At 54.1% G+C, this 20,400-nt stretch overlaps 1 protein-coding gene across 3 annotated transcripts; it reads right to left on the reverse strand.

The window, feature by feature from the left end:
• Positions 1–584: 584 nt before the first annotated feature.
• PICK1 (protein interacting with PRKCA 1) lies at positions 585–19,755 on the reverse strand. Of its 3 annotated transcripts, none has more exons than XM_055328567.1 (13): positions 19,493–19,755; positions 19,137–19,234; positions 17,674–17,785; positions 11,623–11,751; positions 9,454–9,520; positions 8,335–8,424; positions 5,937–5,990; positions 5,366–5,428; positions 4,535–4,668; positions 4,045–4,137; positions 2,603–2,653; positions 1,914–2,058; positions 585–1,422 (listed from the first exon to the last, which is right to left on the reverse strand). In XM_055328567.1, the coding sequence occupies exons 2-13, from the start codon at positions 19,175–19,177 to the stop codon at positions 1,148–1,150; spliced, it is 1,254 nt and encodes a 417-aa protein (XP_055184542.1). In that variant the 5' UTR covers positions 19,178–19,234; positions 19,493–19,755; the 3' UTR covers positions 585–1,147. The 3 variants fall into 3 exon arrangements, with proteins under 3 accessions (XP_055184542.1, XP_055184543.1, XP_055184541.1); XM_055328568.1 differs by having other exon boundaries at positions 19,480–19,755; XM_055328566.1 differs by having other exon boundaries at positions 19,395–19,755.
• Positions 19,756–20,400: the final 645 nt, after the last annotated feature.

Raw genomic sequence — 20,400 nt, forward strand, 5'->3', positions numbered from 1 at the left:
ACTTTGAGAGTGGAAGGGCCACTGTCAGTTACACGGGGACCACAGGTGTGAACCGGGACTGCACAGCTGGCAGGACACACAGCCAGCCTATTTTGACCACTTTCACTAGGGTGGCCTCCCCTGGCCTCCTCCCACGGCCCTAGCGGAACAGGTGCGCTTGGTGTGGGGGGGGGCACCCCTAATGTTCTCTCCCCAATGCAGGGCCTGGACCTCCTGCCCCAGTGTCTGTCCTGCCCTTCCATATAAAGGCCGAGCTACTAGCCAGAGCACTGGCGGATCAAAGATGGGGAAGGACATCACAAAGCACAGCAAGCCCTGGAGTCTTTGGGACCTGACAGATTTAAGTCCAGATCCCACTCTGTCCCCGTACGCAGAATGGCCCTGAGCAAGACACTTCTCTAGCCCCGGTCACCTGTCTGTAAATGGGGCCAGTAGCGCCAGTTCAAAGAGCTACTGCAAGGAATAAGTGGTATCTACGAAGGGAATGTCAATAAATCTTGTTGCCCCCCCTCCCTCACAACCAGGGAGGCTGCAGATGGGGCGTCGAGCGGAGGAGGGTCTGAGGCCACTGCAAAGAGCCCGGCTCCATCTGGGTTTGTGTTTATTCAATACAGGCCCAGTGCCCGGCCCTTCCCCAGGGAAGTGGCTGAGCTAGGGGAATAAAATAAATAAAGGCCGCCGAGGTGTGAGTGTGGGCTGGGCTGGGGCCAGCCTGGGCTGAGGTGAGGGTGTACACAAGACACTGGACCCAACCTCGGCTGTCCACCCCCGGCCCCCCACTCCAGCAGGCTCCAGTGGTGGTGCCCACAGGGAACGGGTCCTGGACGTCCTGCCACCTCTAACCCCACCTCCTTTCCATGCCCCTTCTCTCCTTCCTAAGGCAGTTCCAGAGGCCAAGCTCTCCATCTGGCTGGGAAGGTGGGGAGGGAAGGCGGAGCAGGCCAGTGTCCAGGTCCCAGGCCATGGGCCCAGGGCCTCTCCTGGGCAGAAGCCCAGGCTTGCTGTGCTAGGACAGAGGAGCAGGGAGGCAGGCGCCCCAAGCCAGCAGGCCTTTATGCGCCACCCTGTTCTGCAGCGGCCCCGCCCCAGCTCCCATGCTCTGTCCTCCCACTCACCCTACCCCCCAGATCCGCACCCCACGGGGCACTCAGGAGTCACACCAGCTCCCACCCTTGTCCAGGGGCCCGGCAGCCCCTCGTGCATCCCTGGACGGCTCCCCAGTAGCCGTGTCCTCGTCATCTTCATCCTCTTCGTCCTCCCCGTCGGTGAACTCGTCCTGGCTGAGGCCGTAGGCCAGCGTGGTGTGGGCCAGGTCCACCTCGATGGGGAAGACATCGGCATCACGCAGCACTGCGTAGCAGTCGTTGTAGTACTTGGACATGGTGGACACGAAGCGCTGCAGCTGGAACACGATGTCCTGGACTGCGGCGGGAGAGCGGGCCAACAGGCACCAGTGGAGAAGACCCGCCAAGGCTGCCTGGCCCTCCTCCTCCTAGGGGAGGCCCTCTTGCACCTCGCCGAGCCCGTATGCCCTGGGTGCAGGCAAGGCCAGGGCAGCCCAGGCCTGTGCACACCCATGATTCCCAGTTCCCAAGTCAGAGAGAGGAGCCCTGCCACGGTGGGTAGATTGGGGACTGCACCCCATTGCACCCCATAGCAAGGACCAGGTCCACCCAAGCCAGACCCCAGGAAGGGGGATGCGCTCCTGCCAAGGCTTTCCACCTTGGGTCAGCCCCAAAGGTCTGCTATGGTGGGGCTGTGGGACCCCACCTAAGGACCTTACCTCTCTGGGCCACGGTTTTCCCAGCTCTGAAATGGGGAGAAGATGGTACACATCCCCCAAACCCAAGGATTGTGTAGGGCTGGCGTTGGGCATGCCTCTCCAGCCCCCAGTGCCCACCTACTCCCCTCACCATGCTTCTGGTCCAGCAACTCCATCTTCTCCAGCACATCCTTGCGCATCTGGGAGAAGCGGGCACGGGCCTCCTGGCGACAGCGCAGGATCAGGCGATACTCATAGTTGCCAGTGCTCACGCGGTACAGGGGCTCCCCCAGGGCCTGGGGCAGGGAGGAGCACATCAGCAACCCAGTGGGGGTGGGTGGACATACAGGGCAGGGAGGCTGCAGAGCCCACCCACCAGTTCACACTCCTGCACCACATAGCATTTTTCAAAGCTCCCATGGTTCCTCACTTCCAAGACACCAGTGATTGCCAGAACACTTAGTAATAGCTTTGTGAAAAACAAAAAAAAACAAACCCTTGACAATTTAGTGCTAAGGTGGATCATGACATCAAAAATATTGAACATTTCCTCTTAGGAGTGAGTAAAGTCAGCTTTTTCCCACAAGAGCCTCACGAAGGCTGGGGAGTGGCCCCACAGCAAGCCGGCCAGCGCTCTGAAGCCCAGGTAGATAGCCTCCCACCTCCAGAAACAAGAGCCCAGCCAGACCCCTCTAGCCTCTCCCAGGTCAGCCTGAGCCACCCAGTGCCCCTGGCAGACCAGGACACTCTTGGGCCACTGTGAGACAAGCAGGGGAAGGTCCATACACTCCAAGACCTTCCAGCACCGGGGCCACCCCCCAATCACCACTGAAAACTCACGATGCAGCTGTACTCCTCGTCATCCATTTCCTTCACCTTCAGGCAGTAGGACTGTATGGGACAGCGAGGTCACGGTGTCAGAGGGGCTCCACCTCCTGGATGCCCACCCTAATGTCACACTTCCACCCCACACAGTACCCCGCAGCCATGCCAGGCCTCCTGGGCCCTGCCTGCCCTCAACTAGGATAGGCTGACACTTGCCTCTCATGTGGGAGGGTGGCAAGGGCCTAAGAAACAGCCCAGCATTTCCCAAACTCAAGTTAGGAGAGATGGTCTGGGGAAAAAGGGATTCCATGGTCAAAAGAGCGTGGGAAGGTCGCTGAGGATTTATGGTGCACACAGGGATGCCAAAGGCTTTGGGAAGTCCTGCAGCAAAGGAGCCTCAGCTTGCTTGGTGGAGCATCTTCCCTCAACTCCTTTGACCATCAGAATTTTTACTTAAACATAAAACTCAATAATGTCCAGGAGTCCCTGGTGGCTCAGTCCGTTGGGTGTCTGACTCTTGATTTCAGCTCAGGTCATGATCTCAGGTTCCTGAGCTCAGTCCTGCATCAGGCTCCACACTCAGCATGGAGTCTACTTGAGATTCTCTCCCTCAGCCCCTCTTCCTACTTACATACTCTCTAAATAAATACATAAAATCTTAAAAAACAAAACAAAAACCCAACTCGATCATGTCCCTTGGCACCCACTTTATAACCCACTGTAAAAGTGACCAAATAATCTCAAGGGGTCAAAGTGGCCCAGAGTAAGCACTCTGCCTACCCTGGGCACCCAAAAGCTCCCTGAGTGGGCAGGGTCTGGGCTGTTGTCCAATTCCCAGTACCTCCCAGGTCCCTGGGCTCACGTCCTCAATCAGACATGACAAAAGTTCTGGCCCCTTCCTGTGGGTTCTCTCTCTAGCATGCCAGATTCATCCCTCCCGGGGGCTGGGGACCACTCACCCAGACTCACCCCTCCCTGAGGGCTGGGGACCACTCACCCAGACTCATCCGTCCCCGGGGGCTGGGGACCACTCACCCAGACTCACCCCCCCGCCCCACAGGGCTGGGGACCACTCACCCAAACTCATCCGTCCCCAGGGGCGAGGGACCACTCACCCAGATTCATCCCTCCCTGGGGGCTGGGGACCACTCACCCAGACTCATCCCTCCCTGGGGGCTAGGGACCGCTCACCCAGATTCATCCCTCCCTGGGAGCTGGGGACCACTCACCCAGATTCATCCGTCCCTGAGGGCTGGGGACCACTCACTCAGACTCATCCCTCCCTGGGGGGTGGGGACCACTCACCCAGATTCATCCATCCCTGAGGGCTGGGGACCACTCACTCAGACTCATCCCTCCCTGGGGGCTGAGGACCACTCACCCAGACTTACCCCTCTCTGAGGACCGGGGACCACTCACCCAGACTCACCCCTCCCTGGGGGCTGGGGACCACTCACCAGGTACTCAAACTTCACATCCAGGTACTTCTTGATGGTGAGGCGAGTGTCTGGGATGGCTTTGTTGAGGTACGTATTCAGGTCTGTCAGCATCTGGAAGGGAAAGTGGAGGCAGACACCTAGTCCCAGGGGGCAGGGGCTGGGCTGGCTGGCGTGACAAAGAACGGCACCGACCCATCAATCCTTCTAGTGGACTCAGGTGTCAAAGTCAAAGAGTGACAGACAAGTCGGTCCATTCAAGGGTGAGAAGACAGGCTGGGCCAAGGGTAAACTATAACTAAGACGGAGCCAGGGGCAGAAGAAACCAGCCTGGGGGTCAATGCTGAGTGAGGCCAGGGAGGCAGAATGACTTACCACAGTCAGTCGTGCAGGTGACCATGCTAGAACCTGCACCTACGTGTTCTGACTCCAGTACAGGACACTTTCTGCATGCCACACTGTCCCCTCTCTACCCTCACATGCTGATGCACACATGCCCGACACCACCTACCGGCTTGATGGTTTTCAGCAGCCGGATGCCGAACTTCTCGATGCTGCGGTGGGCGTCAGCAAACTTCACAAAAGCCTCACTCGCGGCTGGCTGGGGCTCCCGCACCCCAATCACAGAGAACACGTCCCCAAAGGCTGCAGGATAAGTCTGCCCTGAAGACTGTCCCTACCTGACCCCTTCATGGAGAAGCCGGGGATTCGCTGGGGAGAAGTGGGGCAAGGGGCATAGCAGGCTGAAGGTGAAGGCCTGTATGAAGTCTATGTCCCCAGGGAGGTGGGTCTACACCCAAGAGCGCCGGGTCTACACCCAAGAGAGCGGCCCTCATTCCCCAGAGTGATCAGACCACGGGGGAAGAAGAAGGCTCAGTCTAGGTTGGAGAGGCTGCTGTTGCCTGTCAGCAGAGCACAGGGATGTGGAGGCTGGGTCTAAGGCCAGCACTGCCGGCAGGAGTGGTGTGCACATTTCCTCGGTCTGGGATCATTTTCCCCACTGCAAAGTGGGGTTAACTCTAGCTTCCTGGCCCAGCCGGCAGACTCGTAGAAAATGAGACCACAAATAAGGAAGCCTCTCCACGTTTTAAGGGGCAGAACGGGTTACACTGGACCCCACACACCAGCTGGTCCAGATGTTCCCTGCTGGCCCCACCTCCCAGCATCTGGACAAGGCCCAGCCCGAACCTGGCATGAGGTCAGATCCTGCGGTGTCTGCCTGAGCCTGGTGAAGAAGGGCCCTGGGAGGGGATCGGCCACACGCTCACTGCCTGGGGCAGCCCTGAGCTCAGAGGGGAGCGACGGTTTTCCTAGGGTCACACAGGTTTGGGGGCACCCTTACCCCGGTGTGTCTGTGACAGTTCGTAAAAGGCCCGGAGGAGGTTCTTGGTGTGTTCCGTCATTCCTGTAGGAGACAGCCAACTGTAGGGGGATGGAGGCACGTGGCAGGACCACAAGGGCCCCCAGGACATGGCCTCCACCCCCACCCAGAGGTCCTCACTGTTCCCACAGCCCCACTGGGGCCCAGGGTTGAGGGCTTAGCCGCGGCCCCAGTGCCACCCAAGAGGAGCCCCCATCAGACAACAGACCCAGGACCTGGCAGGGGCAGAAGGTGACCAGGGCTTCCTAGGCGCTGCATCTTTGGGAGACAGTCAGATTCCAAGAGGCTCCCACCATGCTTAAATGTGCTATTATTTGAATTTTTATGGATATGTATTACTCTCATAATCAGGAAAAGTATGTCTTAAGAGGCTTTCTTCCTAAGAATTCCTAACGACCACAGTCCTAGAATCTCATAGGCCAGCATTCCTGCCCCTACTGCCACCATTTCCGAGCAGGGCTGTGAAGATCTACCCCAGGGCAGAGCCAGTGCCAGGTACCCCCTGGACAGGACCCAAGGCGCCGCCTCTCACCTTTATACAGCTCGGCAGTCCGCTCCAGCTCCTCCAGCCTCTTGACAAGCCCGTCTGCGGGGGAATCAGAGAGAAGGTGGGTCCAGTGAGTCTATACGAGCACAGGGGTGAGGAGAGAGCGGGGTGGCCCAAGCCAGGCTTGGGAGGAGAGGCAGCTTCCAGAAGAGAACAAGGACTGGCACAGAACGGGGGTCCCAGGGAGGGGGATCTCAACTGGGCTCAAAAGTGTTCCATAGCAGCCCAGGACACCCAAACCAAAGGCCAGCAGGGGACAGGGAGGGCCGCCCTCGGGCCACTCCTAAGTCCCCACCCCAGCAGGCTGGGGTACAGCAGATGGGCAGAAAGGTGATGATCATTTAGGCACTGCCAAAAGTCATCAGGAAAAAAGGATGGGTCCTCCCAAGGCCCAATCTGTGGGTAGTTCCTGATGGCCAGCCAAAGGCAGGCCGCATCCCAGTGGTCAAGGCCTCCGTACTTCTAACACAACCCCTGCCAACAGCCAAGGAGGCAGGCAGGCAGAGCTAAGCCGGGGAGATGAGTCGTTTTGACAACCCCAATGCAGGCATGACGCAGCCCCCTCCGCAGGAGAAGCAAATGTGACAGCTCAGAAGGGAGCATTGCTCGGGGAGGAAGAGCTGGCACTGGACCAGGCCTTGGTGATCAACATTCACTACTTAACAGAGGTTCTTTGAGCACCTTTTGGGTGCCGGACCCCATGTCAGGGCCACAGAATGACCTTAGTAAATGTTATCTACGTCATGCCCTCAAGGCTCATGGTCCAGCAGAGGAGACAGTGGCCAGGCACTGGGGGCTGTCAGGGGAGAGGTGGGCACAGCTGCCTTGCCACAAGGGCTCAAAAATGGGAGCAACTGGACTGCTGGGGCCGGCATTTCAGATCAGGGAGGGAGGGCCCCTCCAGCAGTGAGGGGATGAGGGACCTCCCACCTCCCCATCAGGAGCGGGGCAGGGACTGTGCCAGTGGCTTCCTCACATGGTGGCCCCTCAGGGCAGGGCCCAACCTCACTGAGCTCCGGTGAGCTGTGAGCCAGGACCCATCGCCCAAGGCTCCTTGCCCATAGCTCAGTCCTTCCTCCGTATGAGCCTTTGGGGGTAGGGATTACTTTCCCATTTTCTGTGTAAAAGGAAGGACGTCGTGTCCCAAGGCACACAGCCAGGCACTACTCAAGGCAGGTGCCCTCTAACCACCTCCACCCCATCTCCTGTGTTGACTTGGGTCAGGGTTTTCTGGGCAGGAGGGGAAGGAGGTAGAAGCCGAGTCTGGACAGAGACAGTGGGTGTGTGTCAGGTGGCAGCAATAGGAGGAGGAATGGGCTCAGTGGGCTCTGGTGGCGGGGGGGGGGGGGGGGGGGGGGGGGGGGCTGCGTGGAGCATCTCAGAGGTCTTCAGGAGCTTGGCCACTGGCTGGCCCCCAGGCGCTACCTCCCCAGAGCCCTGGCACCTGGCCAGCCTGGCAGGAAAGGAGCCACGTAAGCGCCATGCTGTTGTTTTTAGCTGGGTCATGGGACATCATGACAGCTTCAATTTTAGAAACCCTATTTAAGGCTGGGGAAATTGCAAGGTTTGGGGGGAAAAAACACAACAACCAGTTCTAATTTCATCTCAACGCATGGTAACTACAGTAACAGGGATTTATAGACACCAAGAAGCTGAGAATAGCAGCCACCACTTTTGTACGCTGCTTGGAACGCGCTCGGACCCCACCCCCACGTCCCAGCCAATGAAGCCCAGTGTGCCCAGCTGAGCCTACAATACATACAGGCATTTAAACCCACCCCCACACACGCAGAGCACAACTGCTATTTATAAACTCGGCCTGGGGACCGTGGGGAGCAGGACCAAGTGTTTTACTGGCCACACGGGTGCGTGGGTGTGAGTGTGCGTGGCCCTGGCTTTCCCCCTGCCCCCACCTCCAGTCCTGGCCAGGAACCTCTGAGACAGGGGCAGCAGCGCCACCTCCTGGAGAAAGGCAGGGGCAAGGAGGGCAGTGCAGGAGCAGAAAGCAGGGGCCACACTTGACAAGAGGACACATGGTGGCCGCCCCTGGCTCTGTGACAGCAGCTGAGGAGAATGGCGAAGGCATCAGCTCAGGGAGCTGGAGCTGAAAGGAGACACCTCTGCGCTCTGCATCTGTCTCATCTGTGACCTGGGCATGGAATCCTGGCCTGACCATGGGAGCCACTGGCTGCAGGATGCCTTAGCTGACTGCTGTGGATGCTCTCTGGGAGGCAGAGAGACCTCTGGGAATGCAGATTGGTGACAAGTGGCCCCATGGGCAGCAGGAACCACGTCGGGTCCATGGGCGGCCATGGTGCCCCTTCCTCTGGAAGCCTGGGCCTGCGACCCCGTCCCCGGGCCAGCTGGGCAGGAGAGGACTCACCATTGCACAGGATGGCCCGGCTCAGGCCCAGGGCATCTGCAGTCCCGGAACTCATGTTCTCTACCAGCCGATGCTTTACTTTCTTCAACACTGGGAGCAGGGGAAAAAGGGACTCAGTGATGGGGAGTGTGCAGCTGGGGCCTCAGGCATCCCTGCCCCAGCTCATCTCATGGTGAGTGACAGCAGGGGCTCAGAGGGCTGCCCTGAGCTCTGGTTCAGGGGTGACTGAAGCAGGGGGAGCCCCCATGGGGTTGTGCCAGGTCCCCTGCCCTATTCCCTCTCTGCAAGGGCGGTGCTGAGAACTGGAAGGAGGTAAGCATGTAAAGTGCCAAGAGGCGAACCAGGAAAGCCTCTTCTCCCTTATCTGGAAGCAGAGCTGCCATCAGTAACCTCAGACCCCCAGACTCGGTTACCGTATACATGTCGCGTACTGAGTCCCTGGAAGGGACCAAAGAGGCTTATAAGGGAGAACCTCTGGGACAGACTGATCTTAGCCTCTCTCCCTAAAAACCAGGAGGTGACTGTGACCCTAGGGGGGAGGAAAAGTGTGCTGGGCTCCAGAGCTGAGAGATCTGGGTGTGCATCACCCACGGGACATGGAGCCCTCTCCGGGCTCATGCCTTTATGTCGAATGAGGTGACTGGTCCAGAGGACCTCGAAGCTGCAGTGTCCAGCTCTAGAGTCTGAAGCTTCTACAGAACCAAAGCCCAGCCCTCCTCAGCAGGAGGCAACCTGTCCTAGGGGATGCCGTGGGAGGAAGGGCTGGCCTGGGACCCTCTGCCCAAGGCCTGAGGTCCAGTTCAGACCTTGAGCCTTCCTGGGAGTAGGCAGGTGGAAGAAGAGGCCAGGGCCAAGTAGGGGCATGCGTGGGCCTGAGGCACCATGCCCTAGGCATGACAACCCTAGGGCAGGGAGGTCCCAGGGCAGGTGGCCTTGGGAGAGAACTGCAACATGGGACAGAGTGAAATCAGGGACAGATTTCTTAGGTGCAGCTGCAGGAGAGCACCCCAGGTCCTTTGCATTGGTTTGGGCAAAAACCATGTAACACTGTCATAAAGACACAGAACAGGGCCAGGGGCTTGTGGGGCCACCGGGTGCCACTGCTCTGGCCCAGCTTACCAATGTCAAGGGACATGCCCTGCTTGGGGTCCGCCTGCAGCTTGTTGTAGTGGATCGTCACCTCACCCTGGAAAAGGACAGGCACAGTTGAGAGAGAGTCTCCTGGGTCCCAAGCCTCTTCCTTGGGGAAGCCTGTCTTCCCTGAAATCTGTGGTCATGAGAGCATCCTGAGCCCTGGGAAAGGCCCAGACCAACCATGAATTCGGCTATGCAGGACCAAGGGCTGTGATGTGGCCCCGCTTTGTAACTGGTTTGTTCCCATGTCCCTCCTTGTCCCACGAGGTGCCAGGCCCTGGGGAACCAGCAAGGACAAGGGCAGAGACAGAGCTCACAGCCTGGTGGTCTCTGATGTCCTGAGGTCCAGTGAGGTCAGGGGCCCCACCCTTCCCCACGCCATGCTCCAAGCCCTCGCTTCACAATTTGCCCCACATGGAGTATCCGCTGCGCTCTAATCACCCATGCTCAGCGGTGCCCCATTCACTCAACTAACACATCCATGCACTTTCTCTGTGCCTGGTGCTGGGACACCAAGGAGCATGTGCAGGGCAGCCCCAGCCCTAGGGCCCACACCAACAAGGAAGCCAATGCAAACCACATTCTACAACTGGAAGAGAAGTGCCGGCTTCTCCTGAGAAGCCTTCCCTGATCACGTGAGGCCACCACGGTCACTGTCATCCATGTAATCCTCAGACCCCTTAACTTGGGACAGAATCCATTCAAATACAACATGGGATTTCAAAAATGAGTCCTGAAAGGAAACCAAAATGATCTGACGCTGTCACAGTGAGGGGCAGAGGCAAAAAGCTCCCTCTCTCAGGCTGCACAAGAGTGTGTTGTGGGGCCCCAACAGGCAGCAGCCAGGGCAGCAGGACTCAGACCTGAGCAAATCCCTTCTCCCTCTGGGTGCCAGTAAACGGGGACAGCAGGCCCTGCCCGCCACCCAAACAAGGGGGCTGGAAGACCCCTGGATTAATGTCCAGGCTGTGCACACAAGTGAAGCGCTCTCGTCCTCCTGGGCACACAGAGAGCTGGCATGAGGCAGGCTTCAGAGGATGGCGCTATGATGGGTACAGACGTGAGGTGTGAGGAAGGGGCCACAGGGGACACCCACCTCCCAGGTCTGTACCGGGATGAAACACTGTCCACCTGCTTCCCAACGTGCCACACCAGGACAGGAACATCCAGCCCCGGTAGAGCGGAACGGGAGAACAAAGGGGAGAAGGTGGAGAAGCGGCTGGCCCCAGGCTAAGGTAAAAGGGACTGGCAGGGACGCTGGTGCCAGGTCCCTAAGACATGGAGGATGGACATGGGGTGAGGAGAGGTCTGAAAGGATGGGGTGAGGGAGCTAGAATACTCGGCCAAGCTCAATTTACAGTTGGGACCCTTGACTCTAGGACTCCAAGATCATCTACTGGCTTTGTGCGTCCTTTGCTGTTTAGGTTTCCCAAGACTTACTAGCAGCCAAACTCTAAGAAATAGCAAAAGGGCTCCATGTTGCTTCCATGAGTGGTCAGGACACTGCCTGCCATTTGTGGTGGTGGCAGGGGCTTGCAGGGCGAGGCCTCAGCTATAGCAGCTGGGGTGGGGTGTGGGGAGTCAAAGATAGGCCGTGTGTGATTGTGGTCTGCAGAACAGAAGACCGGCAGCTGGACAGAGCTGCGCCAGGCCTCAGAAGTTTCCCTGGGGGACTGTGAGCCCAGGAGGACCCTGTGGACTGAGAACTCTTACAGAGATGGGGGGGGGGCTCCTCTTCCCCCCTACCCCTCCCAGACCCAGTATGGCCCAACCGACATTTACTGAGTGTCTACTGACCCCAGTACATTCACCTTGGACCTCCAGCTTCAGTTCTAGCCCTGAGTGGGGACACACTGGATCACCCTGAGGCATGCCTCCTAATCCAACAGCTCCCCTGGGGGCTGAAGGACAGGGAACCGAATGGTGCCCACTCTCCTGCCAAGGCAGCACAGTGGTCCTGGAGCACGAGTGGTATTTATTGACCAGATGTGGGAGACAATGAAGGAGGCCAGAGTATGGCCCAGACCCTGGTGTACTGAGGGGGCAGCAGAGAGAGAGCCTGTCCCCCTCCAGGCCTATAGGGGGCAGGCTGGGTGCCATCGCAGTGGCTTGGCTGCCTGTGTCTCCCTGCCCCCCTAACCACAGCAGCCTTACCTTCACCTCCTGAATCATCTTTGCCACCTCCACCTTAGTTTTGCCTTTGATTGACCTGCCATTGACACCGGTGATCTCGTCGCCAGCCGCCACAGTGCCGTCCAGGGCTGCTGGGGTGTTGTCAAACACCTGTGGGTGCAAGGGAGGGCAGTGCGGGGGAAACAGTCATCCCCTGAACCGCAACTGAGCCTACCTTGGTCTAGACCTCACACACCCAACTGAGTGTATGCTCCTCCAAACTCAGTTAATAGATTTTCCGCCAATGCTGTCCTGGGCTGACATGAAGCCCCAAAGAACCTCTGGTCAGTTCCTGTGCCTCATCTCAGTCCCCAAAGAGTAAGGACTCCACCGTGCACGTGAGACTCTCCTCCCAACATGGCCCCTTCAACAGGGTCCACACTCACTGAGGCGTGAGGCTGGGTGTGCCTGTCAAGCACACATGTGCAAGCGCTGCTCAGGGCAAGGGGGAGGCAGGACACATCTGCATATGCAGAGATGGATAAGAACACAGAAATCATGGCCAGAAAATGGCCACCAGGACAAACATCTGACACTGCCCTCTCTCTACTTCATCTTCAGCTGCTACATTTTCTACATAAAGTACGCAAAAGGAACAACTGGTAACTTTTCATATACATAATGTCATGAGGAAAGAAGAAATTGAGATGACAGTTTCTTTCTGTTACCCTTCCAGAATTACACTAAAAAACAATTATTACTATTTTTTTAAGACTTACTTATTTCAGAGAGAGAGAGTGTGCATGTGCACATGCACAAGCAGGCGGAGGGGCCGAGAGAGAGAGAAAGCGAGAGAGAAGCAGACTCCCTGCTGAAAGTGGAGCCTGATCTCATAACCCTGAGATCATGACCTGAGCTGAAATCAAGAGTCGGACGCTCAACTGATGGAGCCACCCAGGTGCCCCAATATATATATATATATATATATATATATATATATATATATATATTTTATTTTTTTTTTTTTTTTTTAAACGGTAAAGGAGACAACGAGAGGTTATACCTGTCCTTGGAAGATGGACAGTGGGAATCCAAGGCCTATGGAAGGACTTTAGTAAGAGAGATCTAATCCTTGCTGGAAATTGCCAGTGGGTTAGAAAGTGGACCTCTGGAGACAGCCACGGTGGGTGGAAAGCAAGGTGCAGAAAGTAGGGAAAGGACTCAACTCCGGGCTCCTCCATCCACAGGGCTGTCCATCATCACCCCTTTTCTGTGGAAGATGGAGGTGGTTTCCCCAGAGAAGCTCTGGACTCAGGCCCAGGGACCAAGGAAGGCAGGAGAGAGGCAGGGGACTGGAGAGATTGGGTTTAGCAAGTTCCAAAGCCCCCTCACCCCAGTGGGGCCTCAAAATGCCAGCAGCCAGGCTTACTGCCCTTCCCCACAGGACACTGGAGGCCCCTGTCCTCAACAGCTTGACACAAAGGCCCGTCTATGCAGACACTGGGAGATTCCCCCACAGTTCACCCCACAGGGAAGTCCCCTGGACATGGCCTGTGCACAGATCTTCAAAACACTAGTAGTACTGTGATGATTCACTCATCCTATAAAGAAAGGCGAGGATTACTGGGCACTTAAGAAAAGGATCCCATATAAAAAATACTTACACAGGAAAAGGGAACCACAGGAAGCAGAAACAAAGCAGGGGTGATACAAAGAAAACCATAATTAATGTCTTCGAGGTGATTAGAAAAAACTGGAAGATGTAAAAGGATCGATTCAAAAATAAGAGGGGTGACTGGATGGCTCAGTCGGTTAATTGTCTGACTTTGGCTCAGGTCATGATCCCAGGATCCTGAGATAGAGCCCCGTGTCTCCTGTCTTGGGCTCAGTACCCAGCAGAGAGCCTTGCTTCTCCCTTTCCCTGTGCCCCTCTGCTTGTGTGTGTATGTGTGTGTGTGTGCACGCGCACACATGAGCGTGCACTCTCTCAAATAAATAAATTCTAAAAAAAAAAGGAAAGATCTTTTCGAAATGCAAAATGTAACTGAAATTTACAATGTCAAAGAAGCTATGAAACCAAGCCAAGGAAAATGAAAATGACATGGACAATCAGAAAACAAGAAAAATATTAGAAGATCAATTCAGAAAGCCCAACAGAAGTCCCAGAAGTCCCACAAGAGGGAACAGAAACCAGAGAGCAAGATCCCATCAACGAGCTAATACTAGAAACTTCCAGGGCAGAGAAAGATATGAGGTTCCTGGAGGGACGCGCCCTCTGAGCTCCAACGCAACAGACAGACAAGGGCCTGTGCCAAGAGCCATCATCATGACCCTGCAGGATGCCAAGAACAAAAGGAAACTCCCAAGAGTCTTGAGAGATCAAGGATAAAACACATTACAAATAAAGGGTCACTGATCAGAGCACCATCAGACAAAACAGGGCTGACGGCAAAAGATAATGAAAGGATGCCATTGCATTTCTAAGTGAAAATTATTTTCAAACTTGCCTTTTTTTTGGGGGGGGGGGGAGTCATTCTTGAATTTGATTTGCCGAAGTCAATTGGAAGGGATATGAGAATAACAACAAAGACAGGACAAGGGCATTTTCAGAGACTCAAACTCTCAAAAAATGTACCTCCATGCAGCCTTTTCCAGAAAGCTACAGGGGGATGTGCTCCACCTTGATGAGGCAGTAAGCCGAGAAAGACAGCTCCTGTCCTGCACAACAAAGGAAACAGTCCACAAAACTAAAAGGCAACCTACACAGAATGGGTGGAGATATTTGCAAATGACATATCCCATAAAGGGCTAGTATCCAAAATATATAAAGAACTTATTAAACTCAACACTCAAAAACCAAATAATCCAATTAAAAAATTGGCAGAAGACATGAACACACATTTCTCCAAAGAAGACATCCAGACAGCCAATAGACACAGGAAAGAATGCTCATCATCACTCATCATCAGGGAAATACAAATTAAAACCACAACAGGATATCACCTCACATCTGTCAGAATGGCTAAAATCAACAACACAAGAAACAGAGTGTTGGTGAGGATGTGGAGAAAAAGGAATTCTCTGGCACTACTGGTGGGAATGGAAACTGGTGCAGCCGCTCTGGAAACAGTATGGAGGTTCCTCGGAAAGTTAAAAATAGAGCTACCCTACAATCCAGCAATTGCACTACTGGGTATTTACCCAAAGAATATAAAAATGCTAATTCAAAGAGATAGGTACACCCCTAAGTTTATAGCGGCATTATTTACAAGAGCCAATATATGGAAGCAGCCCAAGTGTACACTGACTGATGAATGGATATAGATGTGGTTTACTCAGACACTGTCAATGCTAAGTGGATAAAGAAGATATGGGATGGGACACCTCAGTGGCTCAGTCGGTTAAAAGCCTGACTCTTCGTTTCAGCTCAGGTCATGATCTCAGGATGGTGAGATCCAGCCCTGCATGGGGCTCTGTGCTCAGTGGAGAGTCTGAGATTTTCTCCCTCTCCCTCTGCCCCTATCCCCCTGCCCATGTGTGTGTGCACATGCTCTCTCTTTCTTTCTCTCTCTCTCAAATAATAAATTAAAAAAAAAAAAAAGATGTGGTTTATATATACAACGGAATGTTATTCGACCACAAAAGAGAATGAAATCTTGCCATTTGCAAAGATACAGATGAATCTAGACAGTATAATGCTAAGCAAGATAAGTCTATAAGAAAAAGACCATATGATTTCAGCCATTTGTGGCATTGAAAAAACAAATGGGTAAAGGGAAAAACAGAGACACACACAAACCAAGAAACAGACTTAACTAGAGAGAACAGGGACACCTGTGGGGGGCTCAGTCGTTAAACATCCAACTTGATTTCAGCTCAGGTCACAATTGCAAGGTTGTGAGATCGAGCCCCACATCGGGCTCCACCCTCAGCGGGGAGTCTGTTTGAGATTCCCTCTCTCCCTCTCTGCCCCTTCCCCCATGCTTTCCCCCTCTTTCTCTCTCAAATGAATAAATAAACCTTTAAATAAACAAACAAAAACTTTAGAGAACAAACTGACAGTCACCAGAGGGGAAGGGGGAAACAGGTGATGGAAATTCAGGATGGCACTTGTCAGTGATGAGCACCAGGTGATGTGAGGAGGTGTTGGATCACTAGGATACACACCTGACACTAACATCAATTATACTAACTGGATGTTAGTGTAGTTAACAACATGTTATGTAGTTAACCATATGTTAACTAACTGGCATCAAATTAAAGACTTGAAAGAAGGAAAGAAAGAGGGCTCCTGGAAGTAGGGGAGCCCCCCCGAGAGGGAAGGGGAGGCACAGTGGTACAGACTCCAGAAAGATGAGGGCAAACGGCTGCCTGAAGAAAGGTAGTGAACGTTGAAAGAGAATGCAAATGGAAGAAACCCGAGAAACCTGTTCAAAAAAGAAAAGACTGAGTTAAGAAAAGAGACCAGAGGCTCCTCAGAAAGTTAACCACAGAGATACCATATGAGCTGGCACCCTGCTCCCACTCTCAGGTACAAACTCGCTAAAAATGAAAGCATGTGTACACTCAGAACATGCGCATGCATGTTTACAGCAGCATTCTTCATAACAGCCAAATGTCCTTCAAATGAATGGATGAACAATTGCGGTACATCCACAAAAATGGAATATTCGTCAGCCATAAAAAAAATATGCCAACACTGGAATGAAATTCAAAAACATTATGCTCAGTAAAAGAATCCAGACCCCAAAGGTGACATGTCAGATTCTTTTTATATAAAATGTCCAGAAAAAAACAACCTATATAGTAACCAGATTACGCATCTAAAATAACCCTCTGCCTCTCCCCCTGTCAAATAAATAAATCTTTAAAAAGGGAGGCATGCAACAGTGGGTGCTTTTATTTGACACAGTCGTTCTAGTACTCTCGACTTGTTCAGAGCAAGTCAGATACGCTTTGATAAAAAAGAATTCAATTTTTAAAAACCAAATTCTATTATTTTATAATCGCAGTTTGTTCTACACAAACCCAGCCCCCAATGGGTGAGAAGGGGGAGGTGGCAGGGACCAAGCAGGCATGTAGCAGGGGGGCCAGGCCTAGGCAAGGCCTCCCTAATACCTCCTGGGTCAGAGGAGGCCAAAAGCTCGTGAAGGCAGCACCCAGAGTAGACCAGGCTACATCCCGGGAATCTCTGTCCTCAAGGCCCAAAAGTGACTCTTTTGCAAGATTCTCAGAGAGACAGCAGTTTCCCATCTGCCACCAATGGCTACTGAGCTGAGAAAGGGGAACAGAGTAGAAGGCAGGTCACATTTATGTCTGTGGCAAGCTTCCTTCGGAGCCTACAGAAAAACCAGTGACTGACCCGTCACAAAGTAAACTGTCCCCACTGCTCAGAGTCACAGCTGATAGAATGTCACCAAAGCAGCTTCATCTACAAGAACCACAAAAATGTTCACTGGCAGAGTGTCTCGGGGACATGAACAACTGCTAGGTACAAAACAACATCTTCTACTTCGTATTTATTAAATGCCGGGCAATGTTTGGGGCATTCTGGTTAATCTTCACAGTGACCTACACATTTTACACTCTCACTTGCCAGATGAGGAAGCTGAGACCCAGAGAGCTTACCAAGTAACTCGCTGCTGAGCAGGGAGGCTTACATTTGGGTTCACCAGGCCACTAGCATCCCATGGACTTGCAGACTTTCCACTAAAATTCACATTCCACTTGCACCAGTACCCCAGGGCTGACAGTTTTGTGCATTTGACCCTATGACACATGTTGTACTTGGTGCTGACAGCAGTGAAAAAGCAGGCTGAGATCCTGTCCTCACAGTGTGGTGCCTGGCTAGCAGTGAGATAGAGGACAACGAATGGGCAAACCCATGATTACAGATGGTGAGCGGAGCTGAGAAGGGAAGGAGCACATTGATACAACAGAGAACAGGGTGCATCTACTGAGGGGCATGCTCGGGAAGGCCTCTCTGAGGAGTTCAGGCCTCAGCTCCGCAGTCAGGAAAATAAGCCTGCCCCAGGGGAGGGAGGTGGCTCACCCCTTCTAGGACCTTACCCCCACCTCCAAAGCACCCAGTACCTGGACAATATAGAGGCAGGGGCAGTACTGGGCCCCTCCTCCGATGCTGATCCCGATCAGGTTCTGAGCATCCTTCTGTAGGGTCACCTTCCCAGGCACAGTAGGGATTCCACTAGAAAGAGAAGCACATGTGGCCGAATCTCCTGGGAGGATTCCTTAAAGGGGACGAGGAAGGAAGCCCCTGAGAGGCTCCAAGCGCTGCTCAGCTTTTTCTTTTCTCAATTGGCCAAAAAGACAGTGTCTGGCGCTGGCACATGTGCAGCGCTTAGGAGTCCTGCAGATGCAGGATCAGATCCCAGCTCTGCCACTGACCATATACAGAACTTGGATAAGTAAGTCACCTCTGTGCATCAAGTTCTCTCAGCCATAAAATGGTATGGATGGAAATGGCTTGCTACTTGATGAAAATTCTTATAAGAAAGCACACGAAAGGCACTTAACACCAGCCCAGCCCAGAGCAGGCACTCCATGAAAACAGATTCCCCCTTCCCTCTCCTTCATCCTGCCTCTGAGGCCTGATCCAGACTCTGTCCTTCTCACCTTCTCAGGCACAGGTGGAACATTATGGCCACCTGCTCCAGGAAGCCTTCTCCTCTTAAATTATCCATCACCCATCAGTTGCTCTGCTCAATTACCTCTCAATTTTCAGTATAAACCAGCACTTGTTTATGTTCTGCGGTAAATATTTGCCTTCATTCACTTATTCATTCAACAAACCAGCAACCTACTGATGGTGAGTCGAGCACCATACTAAGTGCTGAGGATGCAGGCAGATTTTAGTTGAGAGACTAACAATTTCTGAAAATCTGCCCTACTAATTATCTATACTGGGAAGGAAAGTATGTTTACAATACTCCTATTCACCTTCAAACCCTGGCTCCACTGCCACCTCCTTTTTGAAGCCTTCCCTGAACACCCCAACCAAGAGACTGCTCCTCGGGATCCCTGGGTGGCGCAGCCGTTTAGCGCCTGCCTTTGGCCCAGGGCACGATCCTGGAGACCCAGGATCGAATCCCACGTCGGGCTCCCGGTGCATGGAGCCTGCTTCTCCCTCTGCCTGTGTCTCTGCCCCCCTCTCTCTCTCTGTGTGACTATCATAAATAAATAAATAAATGAATGAATGAATGAATGAATGAATAAATAAATAAATAAATAAATAAATAAAATAAAATAAAATAAAATAAAATAAAATAAAATAAAAAAAAGAGACTGCTCCTCTGCTCTCTCCTTGTAGCCAGGCCATTCTCCATTAGTACCACGTGGCCCTGACTTGTCATCTGCTAGGGTGTCCGCAGCCCCCTACAGATGGTGAGCTCCTGGAAGGGCAGGGTCCATTTCTACTATAGAACAAGACCTACTTAACCCCCACTGAGAAGCAAGGGTCTGTGGAGCTGGGAAGTCTGGGGATCTGGAGGCCCCGGGGCTCGTGCATTCCTGGGACTTGGAAGGAACAAAATACTCACAGTTTATCCTCCTCGATGTCATAATCCAAGTCTGCAAACATGGTTCCGAGAGTTGAGGTGGGCTGGCTGACTGCCCAGCTCGGCAGGGGAATGGGGAACTGGACCAGGGAGAGAAAAGAGCGTAGGGTTCAGGGACCCGAAGTGCCTAGATGTCAACCTCCACCCGGGGGATACGGGGGAAGCCGGACCCTCCCCTGTCCCTCTGGACGGTGGGGGTAGTCCCCGAGGTTGGGGGGCGGGAAGGTACGGGATTCTTACTAGGTAGAGGGGGGAGTTCCAGGCCAGGGCGGTGAGCTCACACCCCAGAGCTCGCCCCACGGATCTCCAGGCCCTTGGGAGCTACCTCTGTCGCTCACCGGAAGCGTCGGTCCCACAGCCGGGTCCAGGCCAGGCTGGCACCTGAAGCCACCTGCCGTTCCACCTGTCGGCGGCCGCGACTGTCGCGTCACTTCCTCTTTTACGCGGAAGTCCCGCCTACCTGACCACCCGGGTATTGGACCCAGTTCTGGCAGACAACCCTCCCTCCCTGGCTCCGGGCTCTCCCAGAACCAGAAAAGAGCCTAAGTATTGACGGAAGCTCGCCGTTAGCACGAGAAAGCGGAAACAGAGGAAAGGTCTGGAAGGGCCGACGACGCTCAACCCCGCCCTCTGCCCCGTGGCCGCCGCCATCTTGGTGAGGGCAGCGCTCTTCCCAGCTTCCTCCGCGGGACGCCGGGGACCACGCCGGCCGAGCGGTTGCCGTGGCAACGGAAGCATCCTTGTGCGCGGAGGCTTCCGGCGAAGTTCAGTGGAATGCAAACCTTTTCATGTTTTCAGCAGCTTGGCCTAGGGTGCTGAGTCTCCTCTACTGGGATGTCAGCCTCCGAACTGGAAGGACCCTTCGAGGCTACTCTCAGTCTGCGACCAGGAAACTGCCAAAAAAGAGAAGAGATTTTGTCCAGAGCCGCCCACAGTTGGTATAAGGTCAAGATCTTGACCCTGAGACTCCTGCCACCTAGTGCAGCGCCCCTTTAACGCCTGCACACTTGCATTCAGTGGCTCTGTTAACAGATTGGGCAAGTTACCTGCCGTTGCCTTTATGTGCCCCCTTTCGCCATATACAAACAAAGAGCACTGAGGCGGATGCTTTCTATGGTATTTGGTGAGACTCCTCACACCTCATCTCTGTCTTTAGTCCTGAGGAGCAGCCCCCCTGAGGCCCACGGAGGATCACAGCTTCCTTCCAGGGGCAGCGGAGGAAGGAGAGCTACAGAAGGATGATTAT

The sequence above is a fragment of the Nyctereutes procyonoides genome, unplaced genomic scaffold, assembly GCF_905146905.1.
Source record: "Nyctereutes procyonoides isolate TBG_1078 unplaced genomic scaffold, NYPRO_anot_genome, whole genome shotgun sequence".
NCBI classification, from domain to species: Eukaryota; Metazoa; Chordata; class Mammalia; order Carnivora; family Canidae; genus Nyctereutes; species Nyctereutes procyonoides.